Raw genomic sequence first — 27657 nt, 5'->3', positions numbered from 1 at the left:
CTGAGCAGTTCCTAAGTATCCTTAAAATAATTTCCATTAATTAAAATTTCACTTGCACCTTGAAATGGATGGGTGGGTGGAAGCTGTCTGTACTTCCCCATTATCATTTGAGAGAAATAACAGCAAACACTCAGTCTTGATAATTAATAGTAATGGTGTACATCCATCTCATATTGATTTATTCTGCCAAAAGGCACAATATTAATGTGGATCTATAGAACATTCTAGTACCTTTTCTTCATTTGCTGCCATTAGAGATTCCACAGCTCTCTTCATTTTCTGTACCTCAATATCTGAAAGTTTAAAACTGTAGAAGTCAGCTGAAGTGATCAAACAAAAAACAACAACGCTTTTGACAAAATACAAAGTGTACAATGTTTCAGACACAACATTCAAACTACTTGCATTACGTTCTAGTATAAACATATTTTATAAATAAAAGAGGGGAGGACAAAACAGTCTCTGGATCAAAGTATAAAGTGATTTCTTTATAATCTGGAACTAGAAAAAGATTAATTAGCAGCAGCTTATCAACAGTGCTTTAGAATGTTTGAAGCACTTCATTAAGACACCAACACTAATCTGCACAATAACCCTGTAAGGTAGGTAAGCAGCCTTAAATTGTATGTGAAGAGCTGAGGCTGAAAGAGAATAACTTGCTTCAAGGCCACTCAGCCTAGAACACCCAAGGTGAAATTTGAACTAGACACTTTGATGGCTCAGTCTCATAGGCACAACAGTATAATAACTATTAAAAAACCACTACAGTGTTCGATGCATGAGTGTGTTTCTTACTAGTTTAAATAAAGAGGTCCTCAGAGATCAATACATTCCCAATAGTACACAACAAAACAGTTCTTCCCTGTGCCAGCAGCCAAGCATTCATTAACCTACCAACAAATTCAACTACAAAGAGAATGAAATTAGGCAACCAGTGGAAGGATGCTAAAAGAATGGATGGCATGGTGGTGCTGAGTCAGAACTGAGAATGGTTGTAGAAATTAGAGAGCTGTGATGGAATGGCATGTATATCTGTCATGAAGAAGGGTCATGCTAAAATGTGCAGATGCAGCACAAAATATCAAAAGGGTAGTTTAAACCCAAGACCATGACAAACTATGCTTCATCCTTAATCCTCATTTACTGAAAGCATCCATACCATTTAGCGTTCAAGATTGGAAAAATGCTAGAAATGTCAATAAATGATAAATCATGGATTGAAAGCAAAAGTCCATGATTAAAATGAAAAGAATGTTTTCGTTTCCTATTGATTCTTAATAGCCAGAAATATAACCCACATGGAAACTGCAATTTGTTTAGAATTTCTTAGGTTGATTTTCTTCACAGCACACAGGCACTCATGGGGAAAAAATCAGTATGTGAATTCAGACCCAAGCCACAGTCCACCTGTGGATAAATTCAGACATGCCAACCCATAGCTTCAAAGCCTTGGACTCCCTCTTCTATCCCATACCCACTTGCATACCCACTTGCAAAATTAGTGACAAACCACAGTTTTAATTTGCCATTAGAGCTGAACTGGACAAACTATGTTTTGTTACAAAATAGAAAATAAGGGTTACCAATCAACCATGGTTTGGTATTAATACCTGAACCAACTCAGAGAGTTAAATCGGCTTAAGCCATTTATTTCAGTGGACTTAATAGCTGCCTTCACATGTTGGATGCTCAACAGTGCCAACTGTTCTTTCACTTGTGCAAAAAACAACCATAAAGCAAACAAATTGTTCTTGTGAGAACAGAATCTATACAGATCTAGTCTGTGCTGAAATCAATGCTCGTATTTCAAACCAAAGTAAAGCTACTAACTGAACTAGTAAACCTATTAACTAAATGAATGCAGCAAATAGTTTATAGTCCAAAATGCTTTGTCAATTTTGCATTTTTCCTTCTAGTATAAACAGCAAGGTTTCACTTCACTCATTTTGATTTTCATGAAAACAGAGGATAGAAGATGAAGCAATAACAGTATTTTGTTAAAATAGTTCTAAATGATGCATGCAGAAAGCTATACTGAATGAAACTCAAATGTAAGTGCTTGTGGAAAGACACCAAAAACCTTACTTTTGTCTTTGAGCTTCTTTTTACAATTTTCATCTGTTCAGGAAAACCCATTGGATTTGGAGTTAGATAAAGATTATAAACAAAGTAAAGAATCACCATGAATGAACATAAATTCATGTACTGTTACAGCAGTCAGTGGTGTTTATTAAAAGGTTATATTCCCAATTTCAAATAACATTTTAGAGTTACATCTACATTAATTGCATGGGAATCCATAAACAATATTCATAAAAGTCACTATGTTTTGTATATTATTTTAAATTGTCATACATAAAACAATTTCACTCATTTTACACTCATCTCTGCCACTCTTCTTTTTGATAAATAGCAACTATTTATTGCTAACAATCACATTCTATAATATTTGTATGTTGCTCTCCCTTTAAAAATCTAAGGGGCTTACATTTCATTCACCTGAACTACCTCTCTACATGCACTACAAATACTAGTTTAAACTAGTATCTGTGCATGTGTGTAGGAGTGGTTCATGAAAAGTGCCCCCGCCCCCCGCCATGTGACTAAGGAAAGATGCTCCAGAACCCCAGCAAGGGAGAAGGACATGCCAACTCATAGCTTAAACTTATGCACAGTCAGGCCAGTGGACAAAGTATCATCCAAACCAGCCCTATGCTGGTTTTTTGAAGTATATTGCTCAAACAGTATAACCTGAGTGATTTCAAGAATTCTTAACTTAGAATTTGTTTTCACCACTATTTATCCTGAGATGTCAACTCCGATCTACCCATGAATTTTAATTTTACTCTATCAAGGTTGAATGAGGAATTAACACAATTTTTATTCCTAGTCATGGACACAAAGGTTGATTGGTTTGTTACAGTAATATCATGTATCCACGATAATGTAACATATGTAATAAATGCAGGCCATGGAGAAAAATTTAAATATATATTTTAATTATTACTTTGTTGTATTGCTAATGTTAAGTAGTCCTACAAAGAAAGGCAGTCATAGTTTACTGTGAGCCATCTGGAAACAGAACATTTGCTTTTGGAAAAGCTGATGTTGTTGCTCTGAGCCCACAGGATATGCATCTACTCAATAAATAAATAAAATAAATTGTCCTCCCAACATAATTCATGCAGGGACATGTACAGAGAGAAAAAATTTACACAGTCCGAGTCTCAAAAGCTTGATCATTTTTGTTATAAAGTCAATATTCTAATGGCCTCTTCAATTATTTTCCAGAGCTGAATCTTAACCTGGCCCAAACATGTGCTCATGCCCCTCCCCATTACTGTAGGGAGAATGAGACTTCCTCAAATATTATGTCTGCATAGGCTCAAATAATGCACAAGTCAACCTTGTGCATGGTTAAGGCTTTGCTAACAACTGAGGTCTTGTCTAGAACACACAAGTCCAACTGCAGACAACAGCAGCTTAAGCCATAGCTTTTAGTAACACAAATCTCCGCCCCTCAACAGTGGTTGCCATTTTGTCTTACCTCTGTCATTTATGTCAACTGATTCTCCTTTCACCTGGTGAACCAGTTTTTCTTGCAGCCGTTTTATCTCTGCCTCTTTCTGTTCTAATTTATCTTTTAATGATGCTAGTTCTTCCTGTACAAACAAAAAATCAACACATCTACTTAGAAGGCACATCTACATTTTAAGGGATGGTCCTAAACTGAAGTTTATCATTCAAATTAGAGATGGCCTTCCACTTAAAACCTCTAAACTCTTGTCAAACTTTGGCAATCATTACAAGTACATCATTTACCCCTTTGCCTAGAAATAACAATAAGCAAGTAAGCAAGCAAGCAAGCAATCCCATCTCTAATTTAAATGTACAATAATCTCTTCATCTGAATTTAAATACACTGCACTAAAAGGGAAGATTTTTATTCCCTTTTCAAGCATGCACGAAAAAGATTCACCAACATTAAGCAGACCAAACTTAATATGGTAAAACACAACCATGCTCACAACATACAGTTCAGTGATGTATGTACATGTGCGCGCACATTGGTGGGTGGATAGTAGAGGAAGATTTAACATGTGCTAAGTATGGGAAATGAGGATTTACCTTGCAGGTATTGCCAAGGCTATAAAAAATTATAACACCACAAACACACAGCTGGCAATGAAATGGGGGGGAAATCGAAACCAACACATAATATCACGAAGCCACTCTTAAGACTACAGATGCAAAAATAAAGCTAACATTATCCACAAGCACATTCATCAAAACACTAAGTTGTACAGAACACACACCACAAACATACAGCACTTTTAATCACAATTTTCTATCCTCATGTGTGATATAGGAAGGGACTTCCTACCCTTGCATTCAAATTACATCCACATTTGAATACTTATGACATTATACTTTTATATTCTGAAGGGGCCATCTTTTCACCAAAGAAGTGTCCACTTTGCATAAAATTTGCAAAGGTTTACTGGTACTGTATGTGTATATTTTGTTAAAAATTGGATAATTTGAGAATAAATATAGCTTACCGCTGTCAAGCTGATGACCAGGTGAGCCGTATGAATTTATGGTTAAGCAGAAGGGGCCTTGAGAACTCTGCACCTAGACAGACATACAGCTCACCTGGTCATCAGCTTCACAACGGTGAGCTGTATTTAGTCTCAAGTTATACAATTTTTATCAAAATATGCATGTATAATACCAATAAACATGCAAACAGAGGTCATTTTCACCAAAAAAAAAAAAAGGTCTCCCCAACGTCTCCACTTTGCATAAAATTTGCATGGGTTTATTGGTATTATATTTGCATATTTTGATAAAAATTTGATATTTTGAGAAGAAACACAGCTCACCACTGTGAAGCTGATGACCAGGTGATCTGTATGTCTGCTCAGTCGGCTGTCTAGATGCAGAGTTCTCAAGGCCCCTGCTGCTTAACCGTAAACTCATCCCCTGCTAAGGTTTACCTCCATATACACACACCCCTCCTCCCCATGGGTCACACAGCCTGTTCGCCCCAGCCAGGTGAGCAACTTCACCTCTTGGCTAGAAGCAGGGCAGTCAGGAAGCTACAGAGCTACAGAGCATGCCTCTGCATGCTGACACAGCAGTGCATGCACCGTCTCCCACTCGCTTGGTACTCTCTATGACTACAAACATTTATAAACTGCTTTTCAACAGAAGGTTTCACAGTGGTTTTCAAAAAAAAAAAAAAATGCTCTCCTATCCCCAAAGAAACACAAGCCAACACTAGCATCAGCTGGCTGCATCCAACCCCAGCACAGCATTCCTTCAATGGCTGATGCTGGTGTTAGCTTGTGTTTATTTTTGGATATCAAAATAAAAGGCACCTTTTAAACTGATGAATCTCTTCTATTTATCACCAGTTTAAAAGGTGCTTTTAGCAGGGGTAACTGCTAACTGAGTAAAGTTAGTTAGCTAACTGCTAACTTCTAGGGATGCACAAACCTGTTGGGAGGTTTGTGCTGAACAGGTTTGAACAGGTTCGAACACCGGGCAGTTTGAAGCGTTCCGAGGCGGGGGTGAAACAACTTTAAGGGTGGGGGAGAGTGCTCCCTCCACTCCCCCCACCCGCTGTCACTCACTTGAAAACTGGTCCAGCGGGGCGGGAGCGGACTGGAAGTAGGGCATGTGCGAGCTACTTCCGCCTACTTCCGGTCCAAAGAGTCGACGGAGCAGCAGGGAGGTACGCTGCCACCCCACCAGATGAGTTTTCAAGTGAGTGCTAGTGGGGGGAAAGCAAAGAGAGGGATAAGTGCACCCTCCCCCACCCTCAAAGCTGTCCCACCCCAGCTTTGAACTGGCCCCTGCCGGTTCCGTAAACATCCCTACTAACTTCTCATTGCCGCCACCACCACATGAAGGAAGCAAGTAGCACCTGCCAGGCCCACCTATCCGTGCTCCTGCATCACGTAGCTCTACAATCTGCCAGGGAAGCAGACAGAACCTCTACTCTGGCTTCCCCATTGGACGGGTGGTCACTATGGAGGGAAAGGAGACAGAGGAAGAGAAGCTGCTCATAAGAGCAAAATGTTCTGAATGAACAAAATGTTTGAGCTGCTCCTCAGAACTTCAGACACCAAAACACATGCAAAAAATGTTGTTTGGTTCCCCAGATAGCTGCATGTCCTCTATAAAAGGTCCCTAGATGGCAACCTTAGTGTGTACGTATGCACGTACAAACATGTGATCGCTAACTATACTACAAACCTATATTAGTTTTATATCACTTTAATGGCCCTGGCCTTCCAAAAGCATCCTGGGAATTGTTTGTGAGGTGCTGAAAATTCCTTATTCATGTTTCTTAGCTCCTTTACAGAATTACAATCCCAAAGGTTCTCCGGGAAAGGAGAATTGTCAAACCAGATTAGATCTATAATGCGGGTATGGCTCAATATTAGTGAACATTGGCCAACATCCAGATCAACCCTGCAACAATGCACGAGTGTGAAACAGCCAACTGTGCCTCCCAAAGATATGTCCCCAAGGATTAGGGGACCCTCAGGAACATAGTTTCAGGAAGCACAGGCAGTTGCAGAGGGAAGGGGGGATTGGAGAAAATCACCTCTTGGGCAAGGGAAAATCCTGGTGTGTCGACTGAGAGTTAGTCTGGATGTTGGTCGCTGTATCGAGTATTTTCACTTAACTGAACCAGCATCTGTTAGAAATTTCATCCTGGGCAGTGTTCCCATAATGGACCAATATATCCTGCACTCCCATGAAGTCCCACCTATATTTCAAAAAAATGCATAGAAAAGCCAACATTGTTTCTTGGAGTCAAAAGTATTTAAAGAGTACAGACAGACAGACAAGATGGCAGACAGGATTACAGAAGCTGTGGTAAATAAATGTTTCAAAATGCAGACCCCAATCTACTACACCTTTAGCATTTGGCATTTTTGCTCCATCCGCTGCTTTTCATACTGCATCTGGCCCACTTTGATTTTCATGCTAGAAAGTTTGGCCATTAAAGACTGGTGACAGAGACAAAGGAGTGAAAGAAGTAAAGATAGAAAAGAGACAAGGCTAAGAACTCCTACTTTCATGGAGGCTGATAGACTTTTACTTCCAAGAAAGCCCAATTTGGATCACTTCTTATGCTAACCGTGCACTACAGTTGCCCATGGGAGCCCAGGGCACTAATGTGGAGAATGACCGCATCGCCACCTTAATTACACAGACTATTAGAAGAGTCCAGGAAGCAGCAAGACAGAAGCAGCAACCACATCTCCAGCGAGCACAGGAACTAGAAAGAAGGGAAGCTAGAGACTGCTTCTTCCCACTAAAGAAAGGTAGTCTGGCTCTTCATAATACATTTAGAAAGCATGAAGGTTACTTTATTTCGAGTAGGTTACTCTCTTTCATTATTATTAAAGCTTTAAAAAAAAAAAAGAACCAGTCCATAGATGAGAAGGGATCATCTCTGGGACTCTCAATAGGCTCACAGCCTAATGAGGACTGCATGGAGGCTACATTCATAGAAGCCAGCTCAAAGACCACCACCATCATACAAACAGGGGTAGTCACATATGCCGCTACCCATCTGAATGCACCAGTTCATACAAAGAGTACCTACATGGAGACAACCCCACACATTCTGAGGTGATTTTTTTTTTACAGCCTAGTATATATATGAACCAAAATCTACATACAAAGTCCAAGCGCTTAACAATTACATGGCAACAATGCCACTGAAGCAAAACAAACTACTTCTGTGATGGTGTGTGAAAACTACATTGCAATAAGAGTGGTTCCTCCCACACTTCCACCAAATACCTAGCTTTTCCCCCTTCTCACTAGCCATTACTTACTTTGGTAGATTTAAGCTTTTTCTCATACTGAAGTCTCTCACTGTCCATTTCTCCTACTTTCAAGCGCAATTCATTAATTTCCTGCATCAAACCCTGTAAAAAAACAATATGTGGTTTAAAAATACAAGTTAGTGGAAGAGTAACAAAAACCAATCAATTGGTATTGCCTTATTTTTCCGACAGGCACTTTCAAAGCAGGCCAAAATTCTTTTTTAAAAAAAAAAATAAATGTTTTTATTAGTATTATAGGTAGAAACAGAAAGGTTACATCTCTGAGAGTCCAACAAAACCATACAAGTTTACATACAAGATCTTATCCATCTTTGGCCGCAGGCCAAAATTCAAGCATGCCAGCTTTAAGGAACATACGCAGATTGGAATTAGTAACCTCTTCTGTTGCCTAGCCCTTATTTCCTAAGTGTAGCATGTTACTTGATGCAGTGCGGTTTTAAGGATATGAAATGTGGCAACGGCCACTAGCTTAGATGGCTTTAAAAGGAGATTAGACAAATTCATGGACAAAAGGTTGATCCACAAGTACTAAACATGATAGCTCAATGGAAGCTCAGTGTTCAGATGGAGACTCTCTCCAAATTCTAGTTGCCACGTAGCAAGAGCTGGAAAGGACCTGATTGTGGGCTCTCTAGAAGCATCTGGCTGGCTAGGAAATGCTCTAGAAGCATCTGGCTGTGTGACAGAGGAAGCTGGACCACTTTCAGCAGATCTGGGCTGTTCGTAAATATAGAAGTCCATGCCCCAGGAATGCTCAAGCTCAAAGAGACAATGGGGAAAATAAGGTGAGGGAGCAGAATGAGAGGCTAAGTTACCAAGAGATGAGTGTAGGAAAATGCAGTTGGAGCCAGTCAATGACATCCAATTAAAAAAAAAAGACTTAGAGGTATCAAAAAGTATAGAACAAGGACACATTTAGGTAATATAGTGTTTCAGCCCCATCCAGCCTATCAGGCACCAATTCAGAGGAGGCACCAATGCCATATCCCATTCCCAGCACAGACTCAGATACTGACCTGGAAGACGTGGGATTGGAAGACCCACGTAGCTCAGCCTGGAGCCCATGGCCCACACCATCTAAGCATATCAACATCCTATGAAGAACTTCCCCCTAAAATGCTCAGGATCTCCTGTTCACTCAGTCCTTCCTCACCCAGTAGGTCAGAGGGCTTGGCATGAACATGCTAGACTTAAAAGCAAACCATGGTATCCTGAAGGAGTCACTACATACACAGAGCGAGACCACTGCGTCAGGGCTGTCATCAGTAGGGAAGGACTTGGTTTAACTCCGGCAATTGTCAGAGAAAACTATCTTCCTCAGAGTTTTCTGTGGTCCTGCAGACCATGCCTGGCTACTCTCTTGCCCTGCAGCCTTCCTTCTCCTGATACCAGTTTTCCTTAGCTGCCCTTCAACAGATCTGCTACCAGCATCTAGCTGCTGGTTTCTGCTGCCTGCCACTTTCTCCTGTTTCCAGCATGCTTTGTCTCTCGCCCCATAGAAACTCCAAGTAGGGATGTGCACGGAACCAACGGTGGCCGGTTTGGCAGTTGGTGGGAGGGACTTTAAGGGCATGGAAGGATGCACTCCCCCCGAAGCATTCCTCCCCCCTCCGCCACCCCACTCGCTGAAAAACTGGTCCGGCAGGACAGCAGCATACCTCCCCGCCGCCCTGTCCGCTGCTCAGACTAGAAGTGACCGGAAGTAGCGTGTGTACATCAGGCACATGTGTACGCACATCGCACCCAATGTGTGCACAAGCACACCAATGAGTGCATGGACACACGCGACTTCCCATCACTTCTGGTCTGAGAAGTGGACGGGACAGCAGGGAAGTATGCTGCTGCCCCACCAGACGGGTATTTCAGCGAGCACTGGAGGGGGAAATGCAGTGGGGAGGGGGAAATGCGGGGAGGGGGGAGTGCACCATCCCCTGCCTACTCGCTGTCGAACCTTCGAACCGCCCAGTGTTCTAACCTGTTTGGAAGCCCATAAAAGGGCTTCTGAGCAGGTTCATGCACATCCCTAACTCCAAGAGCTAAAGCCAGGAAAGGATAGGCCCCAGTGCATGAACTGAGCAGTTCTAAAATTATGGAGAGTGTGAAGTTAGAGGCTTTTGTCAATGTTTATTGCTAGTCCTACCTACAGGTTGTTAGGATAGTGCATTACTACTGAAGCTTCAAGCTAGATGAGGAGACTGGTTACCACTACACACACACACTCTTTCCAAATGCTTGAAATTTACTTGCAAAATTGGAATGAGGATAATATCCCCAACAGGATAAATGGTCATAATTTCATTTACTGTAACTAAGCAAAACACATGAACAAACAAAACACAAAACTATTAAGACTAAGCAGGGTAAGCTTTGACATATTCTGAATCTCATAGTGCCAAACTAGAGGATATATTAAGCATGTTATTGGAACTAGGATGCTTGTTTTTTATTCAGTAAATAGTAGCCAGATGGGATGGCACTGTGGATCAGGTTGAGGGGGTCTGGACTAGACCCACCCTTAGGAAAAGAGCTCCCATTGACACCAATAACAAGCATTACAGCAGAATTTGTTAGCAATCTCATTCATATCAGTATATTAATTCAATTGTAATGCTAAAGCAAACCCATATGGAGCTCTACTATAATACTAATGAAATTGCTTGTATAATCACAGAAACGAGGATATTGTACACCAAATACTTTTTGTACACCAAAGCAGAACATCTATCATCAGTTAAGGAAAACTATGGGATTATACAATAACATAACAAAAAAAGAACACTCCCTCAAAACTAGCAAGCATTAATGTTTTCCGCAAAAGAAAATTGAATGTTAATTTTTCTAAAGTAAGGTCTGTTACATGTTAGAAGTTGTAAATAAAATAACTATTGAAATTTAGATATTGTTCATGTCAGATAATTTTTCATAGTTTGCTCTTGTTGCTGCAATATCACATTAACAAAATGCATGGGTTATTGCTCAGGGATAAAAGACAGACAAGAAAAAGGGTTTGACAGAATGCTAGAAATTAACTTTTGCTTGTTAAATTAAAAGTGACATTATTATATATAAGAGGGATGGGTGGAGAGAAATGAGTACATACGGCTCCCAGATCTTAGCCCTTATTCTGTATTATCAGTCATTTTAAGAGAACAATAGGTTTTGTTACAAAAGGAATGGGTATATATATTTTTAAAATGTATGTTATGTTCAAGTATTCCTCCAGTGGGATGAAGATTCAGGGTTAAAATAGACTTTTTAGTTCTATTAACCGGTCTGAACCATTTTTGGAAGGGTGGTATATAAATCAAATAAATAAGTATGTATTCAGGGGGATACTTCCAAACATGCCCCATGATGAGGAATCCCTTTCTAGCTTGTAACAAGTACTCCCGTAATTTACCAACACCATTCCTCCTTGCCACCCAACTTTCTAGGGGCCAATAGTGGAGGTGCTGTGGACCATCACAACAGAAAGGTAGCAAGTTAGATGGTATTTGCCAATGTTATGGAAACAGGCAGGCATCACTTTCTATAGAAAAACCATTTTTGCTGATATTTTTGTGGCTAGCCTAATATGAGCTCTATCCCTCCACCTTCATGAAAGGCTAACAGTTGGAGTTCATCTTATGGTAGTCAGTCAGACCCTCTAACTTGATTTTAATGTCTTCATTTGGATAAACATATGTTTTTAAGTACAAGTGGGTCATTTGAAGAACAGTCCTGTCAAACTTACTCATTTTGGTAAGCACAAAAGAAGAAATGATAGAATTTACTTTTAAGAAGTTTTTGTTTAGTAAGCATGTGTTAGGTTTCCCTTCTGTGAAGTCATATTGAAACCACCCAGATGTGCATGTTTTGGGAGGATTTATTTGTTACATTTATATTCCGCTCTTCATCCGCTCTTCATGCTTATTTTTACCCTCACAACAACCCTGTGAGGTAGGTTAGGCTGAGAGATATATGACTTGCCCAAAGTCACCCAGTGAGTTTCATGGTTAAATGGGAAATTGAACTCGGGTCTTCCTGATCCTAGTCCAACACTCTAACCACTATGCTATGATGAAGATGGTGGTGGCGGCCTAGGCAATGAGTAAACTTGCCTGTAAAGGTTCTGTCAAAGCTTTTCATATAAAGAAACATTATTCTCCCCACCCCAAATAAGAGGACATTAAAACAAGCTTTATATGTCAAGCAATACAAGATTGCTCAAAACGTTTGTCACAACTGATCTCTCTCAACTCACTTCTGTGTCCCTGAATCTGTCTTCATAGTCCATTCTGTCCTTTTCCACAGCAGTCAGTTTGAGTTTCAAGTTGGAAACTTCTGCCATCAGATCCAGCTTTTGAGTTTCGAGTGATGTTCTGCTTAGAAGCTCCTGATTTTAAAAGGAAGAGGTATAAGGAAAGGCAGTGTGGTTTTCATTTTAAATAGCATAGCAAATGTAGGCCTATACAGTAAGTATAATTAGGAAACAAACAGTAGTTGTATAGAATGAGTTGGTGAAGATTTTAATGAGTGAGATTAGGGGCCTTTTAGTCTATGTGTAGGGCAGCCAGATGTAAACATTGGACACAGCTCTTATCAGGCATGCATGTGGGAGCAGGTACAGCTTTTATCATCCCTACATGACAAGCTGAAAATCTCTTCTTCAAAATTGGAGCCATGTTCTTGCTTGCATCTGGCCTCTCTATCTAGACAGGATTAAACTTGACAGAATTATTGTAGTGTCAAATACATATGCAGTGAACAATTTACACTTTGAAACAGGCAGCTTCTAGGTTTCATTTTCTTTTTTAGTTATTGGAGAGTTATAAACTTCACATACCTAACTTCACATACCTAACATTGGATAAACATATCTAACACAAACAAAATAAAATCAATACTAAACCAAAGTGAAAGAGCGCTTAAAAACCCATAGTTTGTCTTCTCTTTCCTGCAATACCTGTTGTAGCATTTCTTCTGTGGCATTCAGTTTCTCTCTGTGCTCTTCTAAGCAGAGCTCCAAATCTCTGATCTTTTCTCCTTGGGCATCCACCTGGTCAGTAAGAACACTCACCTGTACAATAATGGGAGAAATGTTTATGTGTGTGTGTGTGTGTGTGTACACACACACACACACACACACACACACACGTGTATTGAAGCACCTCACTTTCAAGTTACATTGGAAGTATCATATAGCAATATTAAAATGTGTTATGTTTACATTTCAGATTTATTACACAAAGCACTAAGATAAAGAAGGTAAACATATGTATTATTCATAAGAGGCAACCACTGGCTTGATGCAGGACTGTCAGTGCAGTTAAGAGTGTTCACAGATTTCCCCCAAAAGGATAAAACTCTCAACAATATTTCTTTCAATATAAAATTGTTCCAGAAGCCTTAAGATAATGGAGATACACAAAGAAAATCATCATTACACAGATCAACAACTGAGCACACCACACTTGCAAGTAAAATAAATCTCAATCTGAAATCTGAAACTGGGTAATAAGAACATGACATGAAGGAGAGAAAGCATACAGTGCATTGTGCCTGAAGGAAATCTTCCATACACAATACATTTTCTAGACACTTTGGGTTGGTGGCTAGCACTGCTGCATCACATGGGGCATGAGTGCACATGTTCTGCTGCTACAAAACAACACATAGAGTGCCCAAACCACCCCTCATTGCACAATTTAAATACTACTTTATAGTGGTATCTATATATTTAATTCTCCAAGCCATACTCATGGCTAATCCAATGTGTGGCAGCTCTTGCGAAAGTTCAGAGAGGAGACCTGCCAGATAGCCACGGGACGGGTGTGAGGGAGGGAAATGGTGGCTGCGGCCAGTGAAGGAAATGCCAGCTGGCCAGCCAGAAAGTGGGGGGCGGGGGAGAAGAAGCCGGCCTGCCTGCCTGCCTGCCAGCCAGTCAGCAAGGAGAGGCCAGAGAAGAAGCCAGTGGCTGGCTGACCAGAAACGGGGGGGGGGGGGGCAGGAGAGAGAAGAAACCCACCCGCCTACCAGAAAGCCGAGCGGGGGGAGAGAAGAAACCAGAGCCCAGCCAGCCAGAAAGCAGCAGGGGGGGCAAGAAAAAGGTGGCATGCGGGCCAGCGGGGAAATAAGGTGGTGGTGGATGGGTGGGTGGGCCGGCCAGAGGCGCAGATGCTCTGTGCCAGGCCCAGCTAGTTTTAATGGTTCCATTAGGGCCAGTACAGATGTTCCCCACCATTATCCTATGGAATGGAGCACCATGCATCAATGCCCTTTATTGCATGATGGGTGGGGCCAATGAACTAGCCCTAAATTGACACAGGAAGAGGAAGCACAATTGTCTTAAGACTGGTAAAGCTAGACCACCACCTGCTTGGCTGGCCACTCCTGGAAAACTTTCTCTTATACTGCAAACTCTAAAAATTTCTCCTCCTAAAATAATTTCCCCAACAGACCAACATTTTCTTCAGTCAATGAACACTGAACATTACAGGCTATTTTAAGAATGGTAGCAAGTAGGAAATATGCCATTCCCCAAACAGTTAAATACTCCTCTGATAGTGAGCAAACATACTGAGGCAGTTCTAGAACTCCAGATCAACACTGAAAATTTTATTATTCAGAGAAGCAATGACCCAACTCACTCGAAAAAGGACTTACTTGCAGAACAAGAGATTCCTTGTCATTTTCCAAACGTGCAAGCCGCTCCTGATATACATCTCCATTAGCAGATATAGACCCATTGGTCTGGAAGGCAAGAAAAACATGGTACACTGAAATGATGCGACACCCATTACATCAGTGCGAGTCTGAAGTTACAGAACTAAATACAATTCTAAATGAACACCTCTGATAGTTCTGCTTGACAACAACAAAAAATGCACAAACTTCAACCTCATATGTGAACCGGGATATCCAGAGGCTGATGATGCTGTACCAATTAAATGAGAAATCTGAAGAGCAACAGCTATGTAGAATGCTCAGGTCATGTAGTCAATGTCCTTCAAATTTACATTAATGGAAGCTATCACTGGACAATAAGACTCTCTCACGATCAAAGTCCTGTGATGTTGCACTGCTCCCCAAGGATCTAAAAGAGACCATTGATGAAGAGGGAGAGGATACTAGACAATTTGAACAAATGGCCTGATGCAAAAGATATTTTGATATTTTCCAAATTGTATACTTATTATATGTAATCATCAAATTTTAAATCCACCAACCAAAAATTTTTTTTGCCAGCTTTGGATGAGAGAGGCTTAGGGTTTCGGGGGGTTGGGGTTGCCGCACTTCGGCAGCAGGCAGCAACGGATTCAGAAGCATCTGAAGCGAGGATAGTGTTCCCAGTAATCAGCTATTGCCGACTGCCTTCTTCTTCTTCTTTTTCTAAACTGAGGCAGGATATTACCTAGATATAATCTCACCCAGGCTAGTGCCCTCATTCAGAAGTGACTACTGCTATATTTTTTACTTACAGTAGAGTAAAAGAGATAGTTGTCACCACCTTTTTTAGTCTAAACCAGGGCTGCACAACTCTGGCCCTCCAGTTGCTATTGGACTACAACACCCATCACCCTCAGCCACAATAGCCAATATTCAGGGATGATGGGAGTTGTAGCTTAACATCTGTACAACAGTCAAAATTGGAGAGTTCTAGTCTAGACCTAGGGGTCACTTTCTGCATCATTCTATACTTCTTTTTTTAAGATGGCAATTAGCAATGGTTGGCCACTTGGATCATCATTATTTAGCTAATTTGTATGCATGTGCACCAAACCTCTTTAATTAACCCCTTACTCTTAACAAAACTCTTTTCCTGTTTTGAACCAAGTGACCCAATCACTTGAACAGACAGGCTTTGACTTAGTGAATTTCTTCTCTGTTTGCATCAATGACCTTGATAAATTGCTGCCAAGTTTTTACATGGATCTTGTCTCCTATAAGATCTAACACAGCTTCTTTCCCCTCCAGTGCATTTGTTTTAGGGAGGGCCAGATGAATTTCCAGGCTGCTGCTCTCCAACACAGCTATGCTGTGGAGTGGGTGCAAGGCAGGTGAAACTAAACCACTATTCCTGGGAGCTATATAACGTGCATGTTACATGCAGCACCAGCACTGTACATCTGCCAAAACACAACACACCTGGACAACTCTTTTAAAAAATGTAATGAGCTTCTTCCAAATGCTCACTGCAAACACTCAAATACTGGGCCATCACTTTCTATAGTTAGTACTCTTAGCACTATATTAGCTTGTTTGTCCAAATTACTCAATTCATAAAGCAAAAAAGGAACTGAGTGAGTATTAGCCAAATTCTAACCTTATCTCAGTAGGATACTTCTTTTTGAGCTACATCATGACTGCTCCAATTTATAGCATCCCAGTTCTCTACTACATACACCCGCCAACTTCCCATGAAGGCTGCATGGCGTCATTTATTTATTTTTTAAATCTGTCTCCTGTGAACTGAGCAAAGAGGTACTTATTAAAAGAGGTTATTCTCTTTATTTAGCTGGGGGAGAGCAACTGGTCCTATCCATCCCCAGCACAGCATCCCTCCAGTGGCTGTTGCTGGTGTTTACCTTATGTTTCTTTTTTAGATTGTGAGCCCTTTGGGGACTCATTTTTATTTATTTACTGTATATCTATGTAAACCACTCTGGGAAACTTTTTCTGAGAAGCGGTATATAAATATTTGTTGTATTGTTGTATAAGTAATAAGGGGCCAATTGTTTCCTCTAGCGCATGCACCTGTGCATGTGCACTCAAGGTGTTTTTTTAAATGTCCGCTCAGTTAATTTCAGATCCTGCTCATGATGAATCAGGAAATCGCCACCTCTGAATGCACATGTGCACACACTGCCTTGATACTGCTGTCCAGAACAAAACTCACTCTACACACAGGTGAGAAAAATCAAAGGGAACACTGAAGGGGGCCCATTTTTAGGACTGCAAATATTACTCTTGTTGGTTTTACCTTGCACTAGCAGAATTCAAGATCAGCAAACACTAAGATTTGAAATGGCATTAGTCGTTTTTCAATAAACTAAAAATAAAAATTTATACCATCATTTCCTTAAACACTATAATCAAACAGGTAGTATAGCATAGCGTAATCAAGCTTGCATTGGTGGTTTCCGTTTCCCAAGACAACGCTTAGCATTTCTCAGGCTGCCTCAAAAGAACAGGCACTTTTATACAACATTAGTTTTATACAACCAATGTTCACTCAACATTAGTTGAATGAACCCAACTAAAACTTGTTTAAAAAACAGAATGAACCCACACAATTTGTGAAGAAAGATGAAAACCCTTCTTGTTTTATTGTCACATCTCCATCTTAAACACAGGCTTGGATCCAATAAAACCTAACACAATTCCACTCATGTGGAGGTGTTTGATTCCTCTCTTCAGCTACAGCCACATCAAAAGCGGCACATCACCACCTAGAGATGTACATATCAGGCAGGGGCGTAACTACCATTAGGCAAGGGGAGGCGGCTGCCTGGGGGCCCCCACGCCTCGAGGGGCCCCCCAGAGGCAAGTCACATGACTATATATTGTGAAGTGTGTTTGTGTGCATCAGCAAGGGGCCCATTTTAAAATTTTGTCTCTGGGCCCACTCCAGCCTTGTTACGCCCCTGATATCAGGTGATATAAAAATACGATAAATAAATAAGTAATACAAGCAATTCCAAGGGATCCCTGACCATCAGAAGCAGCCTTTCAGGGACAGAGGGGTGCAGTGGGAAGGAAGGAGGAGGAAAAGTCTCATTTCACAAGCAGGACACCACACATGGTTTCGGATCCAGGCCACCGTTCTAATTCTAGGGAATGTAACCATCTGTGGTAGAATATTTTTCTCCTTGCTTAAAACTGAAGTACTAATTTTATCAAATATGAATGAAGTGTATGTTTTTATACGTACATCCAAAGCACGTGAGGTCATTACCTAGTGTCAGAGATGCAGCAATATATTTTTTTTAAAGGGGGGGGGAGCTGAGGCAAACAGTCATTCAGCACAAGGAAATTGAGGAGCAGGGGATTTTGAAAACAAGTGGTGAAAAAGTTGTCTTCTGTGACCCATATGCACTTTCTGCACATTCAGCGTTTCCAAAAATGGTCGCTAAATGAAGCCTCATGGTTGACAGCGATACAAACATAAGCATCTCCTGAAGCAAAACTAAACTGATAAAGACACACAAAGGCTGACCAGCATGAGAGGAAAGAATATTGTTAGAATGATTATCATCACCCTTTGCTGTGCTTTTATTTTGTACCTCAATACTATGCATCTCTTGTTGAGGATGTGAGGTGTTCCGTATAGGCCTTTTATTGCTACTTAACTTAAATCCATGTTAAATTGGATTAAAAGCAAAGTCAAATCCAAGCTGCACTGACCCCACAGCTGCCAAAAGATTACCTTAACTGCTAAAGCTGGAAAGCAGCTTTTATCAGCAAGTTTTCAATTTTAGTTCTCCCACTTGCATAAGAAAAACACCTCTCTAATTTGTCCTTAAACCAGATTTTTAAACCCATCAACATACCACTGAGGTTTATAGATTAACATAAGCAAAAAAGAAGACAGGCTCCTTCCCATAGGGAGCTTATATGCTAAATGTGAGGGAGACAAGGGAGAAGGGAAGAAGAGGGCTGCTAGAGGAACAAAAAAGGGCTCTGTGCACAAATGCAGCTACCTATTTCATAGGATTCATTTCAGTGAATGAAGATGAGAACTAAAGATTATGCCAAAGACATTATGGGTTAGAGATTTGATTTGAAAGGAGAGAAAGGCAACACTATGTAGGGAATTCCAGGCACAAAGGGGCAGTGAAGGAGAAACTGCTAAAAGAGTAGAGAACTCGATTCTTGGCAGTTTTTCAGAGGTACTACTGCCAACCTTGACAAGTGTCACATCAGACATTTTGTTTATAAAGTTCATTAGGTAAAGCTGCTTCAGGCAAGGCAACACTCTGAGGATCAAGTTACACCAGAGCCTTGTACTGAATACAGAAACACTCTTTGCACCATAAATGGGTATTATCTTATGAGCAAGGCTACTTTGCACCTTTGATCAGCCTCCTAAGACTGGGATGGGACATGCAATGCTAAAAAAACCAGCCACTATATGAGACATCTTTCCTGTATCTTTAATATCCACAAAAAACGATCCCAGCAGGTACTGAGCATGTAGTACAATGAAAGGAGAAAACTAGGCATCTACAAATCTTGCACTTACCAGGTCAACAGTGGCAATGCACCCAGCCCTCTGACAAGCAGGACACCCAGCACCACACAGATATCCTCACTAAGGATATGCAAACTGGCTCAACATTGAACGGGTTTGACATCGAGCCAGTTCGGTTCGACAGTCTGGAGTCGAACTGAACCATCTCCTGTTCAGTCTGGCCATGGACCAAAATGCTCCCCCCCCCCCCCGCCGACTGTTGGGGGGGTTCGCGAACATTTTTTTTTAACATTAAAATTTTTTTTTACCTTCTCCCCTTTGGGGAAGGTCCTCAGGGCAGCAGGAGGTTCCACATCCCCCCACTGGCCTCCGTTATCATTCGGCTGGTTCTTCAGCCCGTTCAGGCCTCCATAGTTCAGCGCGTCAGCTATTTTGTATGACACCGTGCATGCGCAAATGGCCTTTGTGAGGCCTGGCATGACCTAGGGCCTCACAGAGGCCATTTGCACATACATGGCGGTGTTCAAAATAGCAGCCAAGCCGAACTACAGAGGCCTGAATGGGCCAAAGAACTGGCCGGAAGGGGTGATAACGGAAGCCGGCAGGGGGAGAGGGAACCTCCGTGGACCCCCGTCACCTTGAGGACCTTCCCCAAAGGGGAGAAGGTTAAAAAAAATAATGTTTTTAAAAAATGTTTGCGAACTCCTCCCTCCAGACCACACCAGACCAGGGGTGGGGGGTGGGCGGTTTGAGGGGATGCCAGACCGAACGGGTCAACTCATGTTCAAGTCCGGTCTGGACTCAAACCGAACTGGGCCAGCCAGTTCCGTGCACATTCCTAACCCTTTCCACTGCCATTTTTGAGAAGGTAAGAAATAACAGGAATTCTTTCTGAGCAGCAGGAGAGGGCTCCCACTCAAAGAGGCACCTTTTAACGTGGTGATTCTCTCTATTTAGCAGGGGGAGAGTAACTGGCCCTGTCCACCCCCAGCACATTTCTTCCAGTGACTGTTGCTGGTGTCTATCTTATGTTTCTTTTAGATTGTGAGCCCTTTGGGGACAGGGAGCCATCATTTATTTATTTATTTCTCTATGTAAACTGTCCTGAGCCATTTTTGGAAGGGCAGTATAGAAATTGAATAAATAATAATAATAAATAATAATAACAACAACTGAACAAAGAGGAAGTTTTTTAAAGAGGTGATTCTCTTTATTTAGCAGGGGGAGAGCAACTGGTCTTATCCAATCCCAGCAGAGCATCCCTCCAGTGGATGTTGCTGGTGTCTATCATATGTTTCTTTTTAGATTGTGAACCCTTTGGGTACAGGGAGCCGATAGATAGATAGATAGATAGATAGATAGATAGATAGATAGATAGATAGATAGACACACACACATCACTTTGGTGTTTTTTTAAAGTGATATATAAATATTATTATTATTATTATTATGTAGTTGTAGTAGTAATAGTAGTAGCAGTAGATATCTGCTTATGTGCCAAAAAAGGATCTGAGGGAAGAAAAGGGGACTGGTGGTGATTAGGGATGTGCAAATTGATTCAGGTACAAATCGATTTGTACCTGAATCTAGATGATTCGGGTGATTTGGAGACAAAACAAATCACCCCTGTGGTCCATTGGCTAGATTCGGGTCCAAATTGAATCGTGCCTGATTCGATTTGAATCTATTCAAGATTTGGATCCCTCCTATTAATTCCCCCAGATTTCCAGATTTCATTTAAAAAAAAAAAAAAAGCTAAGCTCTAGCCCTTGTAGCTCTAACCCTTGTTATCGAGCAAAATGTGTAGTTACTATTTTTCAAGTGTTTGGATTCTTTGGTGTGTAATAACTTTCCTTCAATGAATTCCTATGAGCATTCATTACATACTTTCATTTCTTCTATTCATTTTGATTATCTTTTTGACAGTGCCAACTGTACCCCACTCCGACCTGCAAGTCTGTGGAGTACTACTCAGTTTGTGTTCTAGGATTTTTTTTTCCAAGTGTTTAGGCTCTTTGGTGTCTAATAACCTTTCCTCATAATGAAGCCCTGTGAGGATTCATTACACACCAAAGAGTCTAAACACCTCAAAAATTCCTAAAATATAAACTGAGTACCCAGTGGCTTATGGGGTAGTTGGAACATGGGATGCCACTAATTCCCCACCCCCACCTGCAAAGCATTGGGGTCAAAATGAACAGAAGAAATGAGGGTGTCTAATGAAGACACCAAGGAATCGAAACACGTCAAAAATACCTAAAAAATAAACTGAGTACCCCGGTGTGTATGTGTGGGGGGGGCGGGGTTGGTAACTGACATGTGGCAGTTGACAGTTGGCACTGTCCAATGATAGTCAAAATGAACAGAAGAAATGAAGGCGTATAATGAATCCTCATAGGGATTCATTATGCGAAAAAGTTATTAGACACCAAAGAATCTAAACATTTCAATATTCCTAAAAAATAAAATGTATACCCCACTGCCTTGCAGGTGGGGTTGGGGGGGGGTGTAGTTGGCACATGACAGTTGGCACTGTCCAGTGACAGTCAAAATGAACAGAAAAAATGAAGGGGTACAATGAAGCCTCATAGGGATTCATTATGAGGAGAAGTTATTATACACCAAAGAATCCAAACACTTGAAAAATAATGACTGCACATTTTGCTCCATAACTCCTCTTATACAAGGGCTAGAGCTTAGCTTTTTTAAAAAAAATGAAAGCTTGGGGTCCATGTTAGGGTTAGGATATGGCAGCTTTGAATTCCCATTGTTTCCTATGGCAAAGATGTTCAAAATCAATAAAAACTTTTTAAAAACTTAAAAATCAACCAAGTGTCCCACTGCCATGAAATCTGGGTGGTAGGTGGCACCCATGGGGAGCTACGCACCACCCAAATTTGGTGCCCCATGAACCTTGTTAAGTGGTCCGAATTAGTCTAAATCCAAATTGAATCAAAGCAAATACAAATCAAATCTGGGGTGATTCGGTGGCAGGAGTAGATCTGGATACAAAACAAATCAGGGGTGATTTGTTTAGGGCACAAATCGAATTAAAAAAATCAATTTGTGCACATCCCTAGTGGTGACCACAAGTAATGCTTGGCTGAGGTAAGCCTAAATATGTGGAAATGTAGCAAGAACCACTTATACAAGAGAAAAAACCATCTCCTCCTCTACACAACATGAGCCCTTAACTTTACTAATCTTGCAGACTTGTGTGACCTAGTTCTCAACAAGATGTGTCTGAGTTGTGCCACTTTACACTGCAGGTGGGGGAGGATCAGAATCAATTAAAAATGTATTCTAACCTCCATTTTTAAAAAGCCCTCTATGTAGGAAACTAGATCCAAGAGCAGGTTATTAGGAAATCATGAGACACACACACGCATGCATAGGGTCCTTTGGACAAGGGGAGACAACTGTCCCCAGGCCCAAAGGGTCCGGGGTGCCCCCCCAAGGCCCCTTGGCCAGTTCCCCCTTGCCCTGCTCAGTGGCTGAGCAGCTCGCCTCGCTCCACATGAGTCTGCAGCTGCTCTGCTCCCTCTCTCTGTATGTTCCCCACCCACCAAGAACACAGTACAACACTCATCCGTCCACCCGCAGAAACACCTCTGCTGCAGGCAGCTGAGCTTGGGGGGAAACCACCGCCATGGCTGTAGTAAGCCCGGTTTGCTGGTTCTGGGTGCACAGCCAATAAGAGCAAGCCAGGGAAATAAGAGCAAACCTGGGAAACAGAGCTAGAGACATTGCCTCCTTGTCGTTTTGCTGCCGCTCCCTGGCTTTCTCTTGGCTTCAGCCCCTTCCCTCTCCTCCCTGATTTCCCAAGCAATATGTAAGAATATACTTTCAACTTTAACCATTCTTGTTTTCTCATGACCAGATTTATGTTGTTAAAATAATAGAAGTGTGACATGCTTTGGCAGAGAGTAGACAAATGGTATGCTGCTGCTTGCACTTCCAAAAGATAAGAAGTCCATTGAAACCAGTTACAATACTTACTTCCCCATAAAAATATCAACTTGAAGGTGCTCTTTTCATAATGAAATAGGAGGATGTTGTTATGGACAGTGTAATCTATTTTGTTTACAACTTATAAATTAGATATTTTTTAAAGCAGCAAGAAATTTTCCAAAACAGATCATAAGATGAGGATTGGAGATTAGCCTGGCTGAGCCTTTAACACCATATAGTAGGGATGTGCAAACAGGTTCGACTGTTTGGGGTTGAACCGAACCATCCCCTGTTCGGTTCGACCCTGGACCGAACACCCCGCCCCCGAACGTTCGGGTGGTTCATGGTTTTTTAAAAAAAATTACTTACTCCCCCCACGGGAGTTGTTGAAGGTGTGTGTGGGGGGGGTCCCACGGAGGTTCCTCCTCCCCCTGCCGGCCTCCCTTGAAGCCCATGCCGGCCAGCTCTTCCCTCTGCAGCCCAGCGGTCATTTTTGAGACCGCTGCACCTGCACAATTGGCCTCTGCATGACCCAGGCCATGCAGAGGCCAATTGCACCGGTGCAGCGGCCTCCAAAATGGCCACCACACCAGAGGAGGAAGGCCCAAATGGGCTGAAGAGCCAGCCAGATGGCATAGACATCAAGGGAGACCGGCAGGGAGAGGGGGAACCTCCGCCACTCCCATCCCCCACCTCCAACAACTCCCTTGGAGGAAGTAAATTTAAAAAGTTCACAACCCTCCAGACTGACCTGAACTGGGGGGAGGGGGCGAGGGAATGCCGGACCAAACTGGCCTGGTCCAGTTCAGGTCTGGATTTGAACCGAACCGTTCCAACCGGTTCCATGCACACCCCTACCCTTACAGCATCATGAAAATTGCATTAAAGTTATGGAGATGTAACATTTTGTTACAGAACCAACTTGTTTCCTCCAATGGCAAACTCACCTGGTTGAGTGCCACCCAGATACAAGAATAACCCAGATATTATTCTTTGACTTAGCAGTCATAGAATAAAGGGGCAGGTTGATTTGTGCATTTGTGTCTGAAGGATAGGAAACAAAAGATAGTAATAAACAGACAATTTTCACAACAGAGATGAGTAAGAAGTAGGGTCCCCCAGTGATCTATAGTGGGACCCCTGCTTTTTAATGTTTAAGTTCTACACTTGATCTTAGCCAAGAAGTGGAAGTTCAAAAGGATGTGGATATTTTATGTGCCCTTTTGATATTATTAACACTGAATTTTGTTTGTATGTTTTTAATGTGATACATTGTTTATATTACTGTTTGTTTTAAATGAACAAATGAAAAATATTGTTTTTTTTAAAATCCCACCATGCTAAAAGCCCTGACAAAAATTTTTAAGCTTGGAACAGAAGCTTCCTTTGGAACCACAGAAAGGGAGGAGAGCCGGACTTGTGGTAGCAAGCATGAATTGCCCCCTTTGCTAAGCAGGGTCCTCCCTGGTTTGCATTTGAATGGGAGACTACATGTGAGTCCCGGGCACAAGTGTGGCAGGCAGGGCCTCTACACATTTTAAAATCTTGTCCCCAGGCCCACTCCAACCTTGCTACGCCCCTGCACAAACATACACACATGTCGATTCTCAGATGATCACATCCATACAATTCAGTCTGGCAAGAGACATGTCATAATACTTTTTTAAAAAATTCCTTTTGTGGTAAAATGCTTTAGGATCAGAGCCCACATTTGCTTCCTACGAGCTTCATTAAGATGAGCTCCAGACAGGAGACTGAGCTAAAATTGTACAGACACACAGCTGCCACAAGGTGGCACCATGAGTCAATTTAAAAAGCAAAACAAGGATTACACATTTGCAAAAGATGCCCACCATACTTTACACATGTTGCTCAGTTTTACAGTCCTGGACTACCAAGGCAACCAATGTCATGCCCATGGGATGATGAGCAGCAGCAGGAGTACATGAATGGGCTGACCAAATTGGCTCCCAATGAATAGCAAAGTTCATGGGCTCAACATGCAGCAGGAAGAGGGGAGTGTGACTAGAACTCTAGACTGAAGTGCTTTGAGGAAGCAAAAAAGGTAAAGGTCCCCCAACAAGCACAGAATAAGAATATATGTTATAAAATGCCATTTCAAAAATGTGGGTGTTTTCATATGCTTATACAACATTAAACAGACTGCAGCCTGATTATTTTTGGGGTGGTGGTGGGTTTTTTTGGGGGGGGTGAAGAGAAAGGAGAGGGGTTTTAAATGCAGCAGTACTTCAATAAATGTTTTTTGTTTGGAAACCACCTTGGTCAGTCATGGGTTGCAGGTTTTAGCAGGAGTCAGTACCATTCCAAATAGGTTCTTTCAGGCTAAGTCCCCAACTACAGTCAGCTGCTCCAGCAGGACTTTGCAAACTGATGCAGGTTCAATCCCTGGTCTCTGCAGGGTGGAGAACCCTGGAGAACCACTGCCAGTCAGGCCAGATAAGGTGCCAGTGGTCTGACTTAATATAAGTCGGCATATGGCCCCCTAATTCATGAAATTTTCATCCTTTATTTAGAAAATCCCCTCCCTCCTATGACCTTTGGGGGCAAGAAGATTGACAACTGTAACTTTAAACGATTGGCAGCATTATACCCCTACCCCTCACCCCTCCCAGCATAGCAGCTTGCGGGGTGGGGGCACAAGTGTGCTGTGCCTGCATAGCTCAGCACAAACAACTATTTTTCACGAGGAATGATGTCTTTTGGCAGGAGCAGACCCTGCTTCAAAACAGCAACTTTTACTCCAGAAAAATCAAATCCCGTTAAAATTGAGCCCAGCATCACTGTGGAAACCATCTTACTCCCTGCTCAACATGATCTGAGACCATAAGACTGGATATCAATGTACAAAGAAACAATGACAACAAGGATGGATGAAAGCAGTATTAAATGGACTGGCAAAGGATTTTATCAACACACTCTAAGGTTCTAACAAACGCCAAGACTCTGATGCAGAAAATAGCCAAGGTGAGAAGAATAATTTTGACAAATTTAAAAATACTCTGGTCAAGGAAATTTTGAAATCGCCACTCGAACAGAACAGCATTAAGTAGTCAACCGAAACTGCAATACAGCTATGTAGATTTTTTAAAATATTTAGCAATTTAAGTATTGCTGTGCATTAACAGATCAAATAAAGCAGCAATTCACCCATTTGGTACACAAAGTAGTTCACAGTAGTGTCCATACCATTTGGCTCTGTAGCCATTCAATCAAAATCTCTGCTGTTGAATCTGGGACTTGACACCGCAATCCTTCTCTCTCATCCGTTTCCATCATCTCCAATAAGCCACGCAAATCCTCTGCAAGATGCAATGCTCGAAGGCTCCCCATGAATGGAGATGTCGGGGACTGGCAGTCAAATATGCCATTCGAATACTCCAGAGCCTTGGAACCTAAAAAGGAGAAAGTTTTAAAACCCTGCATGCAGCATTAGGCACTCTGAATTCCTTCGGCTGGGGGTGCGGGGGGAGCGGATATACATTTTTGAACATGTTCTTTCAACAAATTAGTCAGTTTCGCTTAATACACCTAACATTTAAACTGTTGGCAACTGTAACAAATCTGAAGCGTTAGGAATCTACAAAAATACACTGATACGCCAACTGTGCCCTTTTCTGGAAGAGTGTGACTGTAGGACAGTGGTGTACATGCTGGTCACCTCCAGGCCTGACTACTGCAATTGACTCTATATGGGGCTGCCTTCGTATGTAGTCCAGAAACTGAAATTGGTGCAGGATGCTGCTGCCAAGGTGGTTTCCAGGTTATCCTGAATAAATCATATCACTCCTGTTTTGAAAGAACTACACAGGCTGCCAATAGGTTTCCGGGCAAAATGCAAAGTGCTGATTATTACCTATAAAACCCATAACAGCTTGGCCCCGGGTATTAAGACACAGCTCTTCAGCCAAACTTTTTAGTTGAAGTTTTAGCTGATTTTATAGTTGGATTTTATTAATTTTTTTAACTCTAAGTTTTATATATGTTTTAAATGTGTTTATATTTTTGTTTTGTTGTTGTAAACCGCCTAAAGACTTTAGTAGTGGATGGTATATAAATGCATTAAATAAAAATAAATAAATTATCAAGACATACCTATTTTTGAAAAATGTTCAGATGGGTTGAAAACCAGGGGTATGGCCCACCCTCCTCCTAAGGAGATTAAGGCAGCATAAAGTATATGAGTTATCCCATATTGCCCTCACAACAATCCTTTTAGCTGTAAAAGAGAGCAACTTGTGAAAAGCAGCATGGCAGACTGGAAATTTGAACCGAGGTCTCCCACACCATCCATTATTCCACACTGGTGCTATGTACTGCGTACTGCCATGGACTTAAATAAGTGTGCTGTTTCAGAGCAATGGATATGAAAGCAAGTTGTGTGTGTGTGTCTTCAATATACACAGATGAATTATATACCATCTGGTTCAATGTGAAATGGGATATTAAGACTGCTCTGCCAGAACTTGAAAATATTCCTAGTAAATTTTATGCAAACTGCTGCTTATGATAAGCACATAAATTAGATGCATGCCTCTGGTCATGTTTCCAAGGCAGTCTTTGCAACATGCTGGATAATTAAGGTTGCAATACATTGATTTTGTGCTACCAACTAGTTACAAGTAAATAATACAGACA

The 27657-nt window shown here is 41.6% G+C and overlaps 1 protein-coding gene across 14 annotated transcripts in view; it reads right to left on the bottom strand.

Moving 5' to 3' along the window:
* The window catches only part of PPFIBP1 (PPFIA binding protein 1), a 198659-nt gene that overhangs the window by 49577 nt on the left and 121425 nt on the right, over positions 1-27657 (bottom strand). For 8 of the 14 annotated variants that reach the window (XM_053258671.1, XM_053258663.1, XM_053258664.1 and 5 more), the window contains 9 exons: positions 26209-26414; positions 14523-14609; positions 12823-12936; positions 12121-12252; positions 7866-7958; positions 6936-7028; positions 3548-3662; positions 2086-2118; positions 232-293 (listed from right to left, as the gene is read on the bottom strand). In XM_053258671.1, coding sequence (XP_053114646.1) covers positions 232-293; positions 2086-2118; positions 3548-3662; positions 6936-7028; positions 7866-7958; positions 12121-12252; positions 12823-12936; positions 14523-14609; positions 26209-26414 — 935 coding nt within the window. The remainder of the gene's footprint in view (positions 1-231; positions 294-2085; positions 2119-3547; positions 3663-6935; positions 7029-7865; positions 7959-12120; positions 12253-12822; positions 12937-14522; positions 14610-26208; positions 26415-27657) is intronic. The other 6 variants (XM_053258665.1, XM_053258675.1, XM_053258672.1 and 3 more) reach the window with 3 other exon arrangements.

The sequence above is a fragment of the Hemicordylus capensis genome, chromosome 5, assembly GCF_027244095.1.
Source record: "Hemicordylus capensis ecotype Gifberg chromosome 5, rHemCap1.1.pri, whole genome shotgun sequence".
Classification (NCBI taxonomy): Eukaryota; Metazoa; Chordata; class Lepidosauria; order Squamata; family Cordylidae; genus Hemicordylus; species Hemicordylus capensis.
This window is presented reverse-complemented; position numbering and strand designations above follow the sequence as displayed.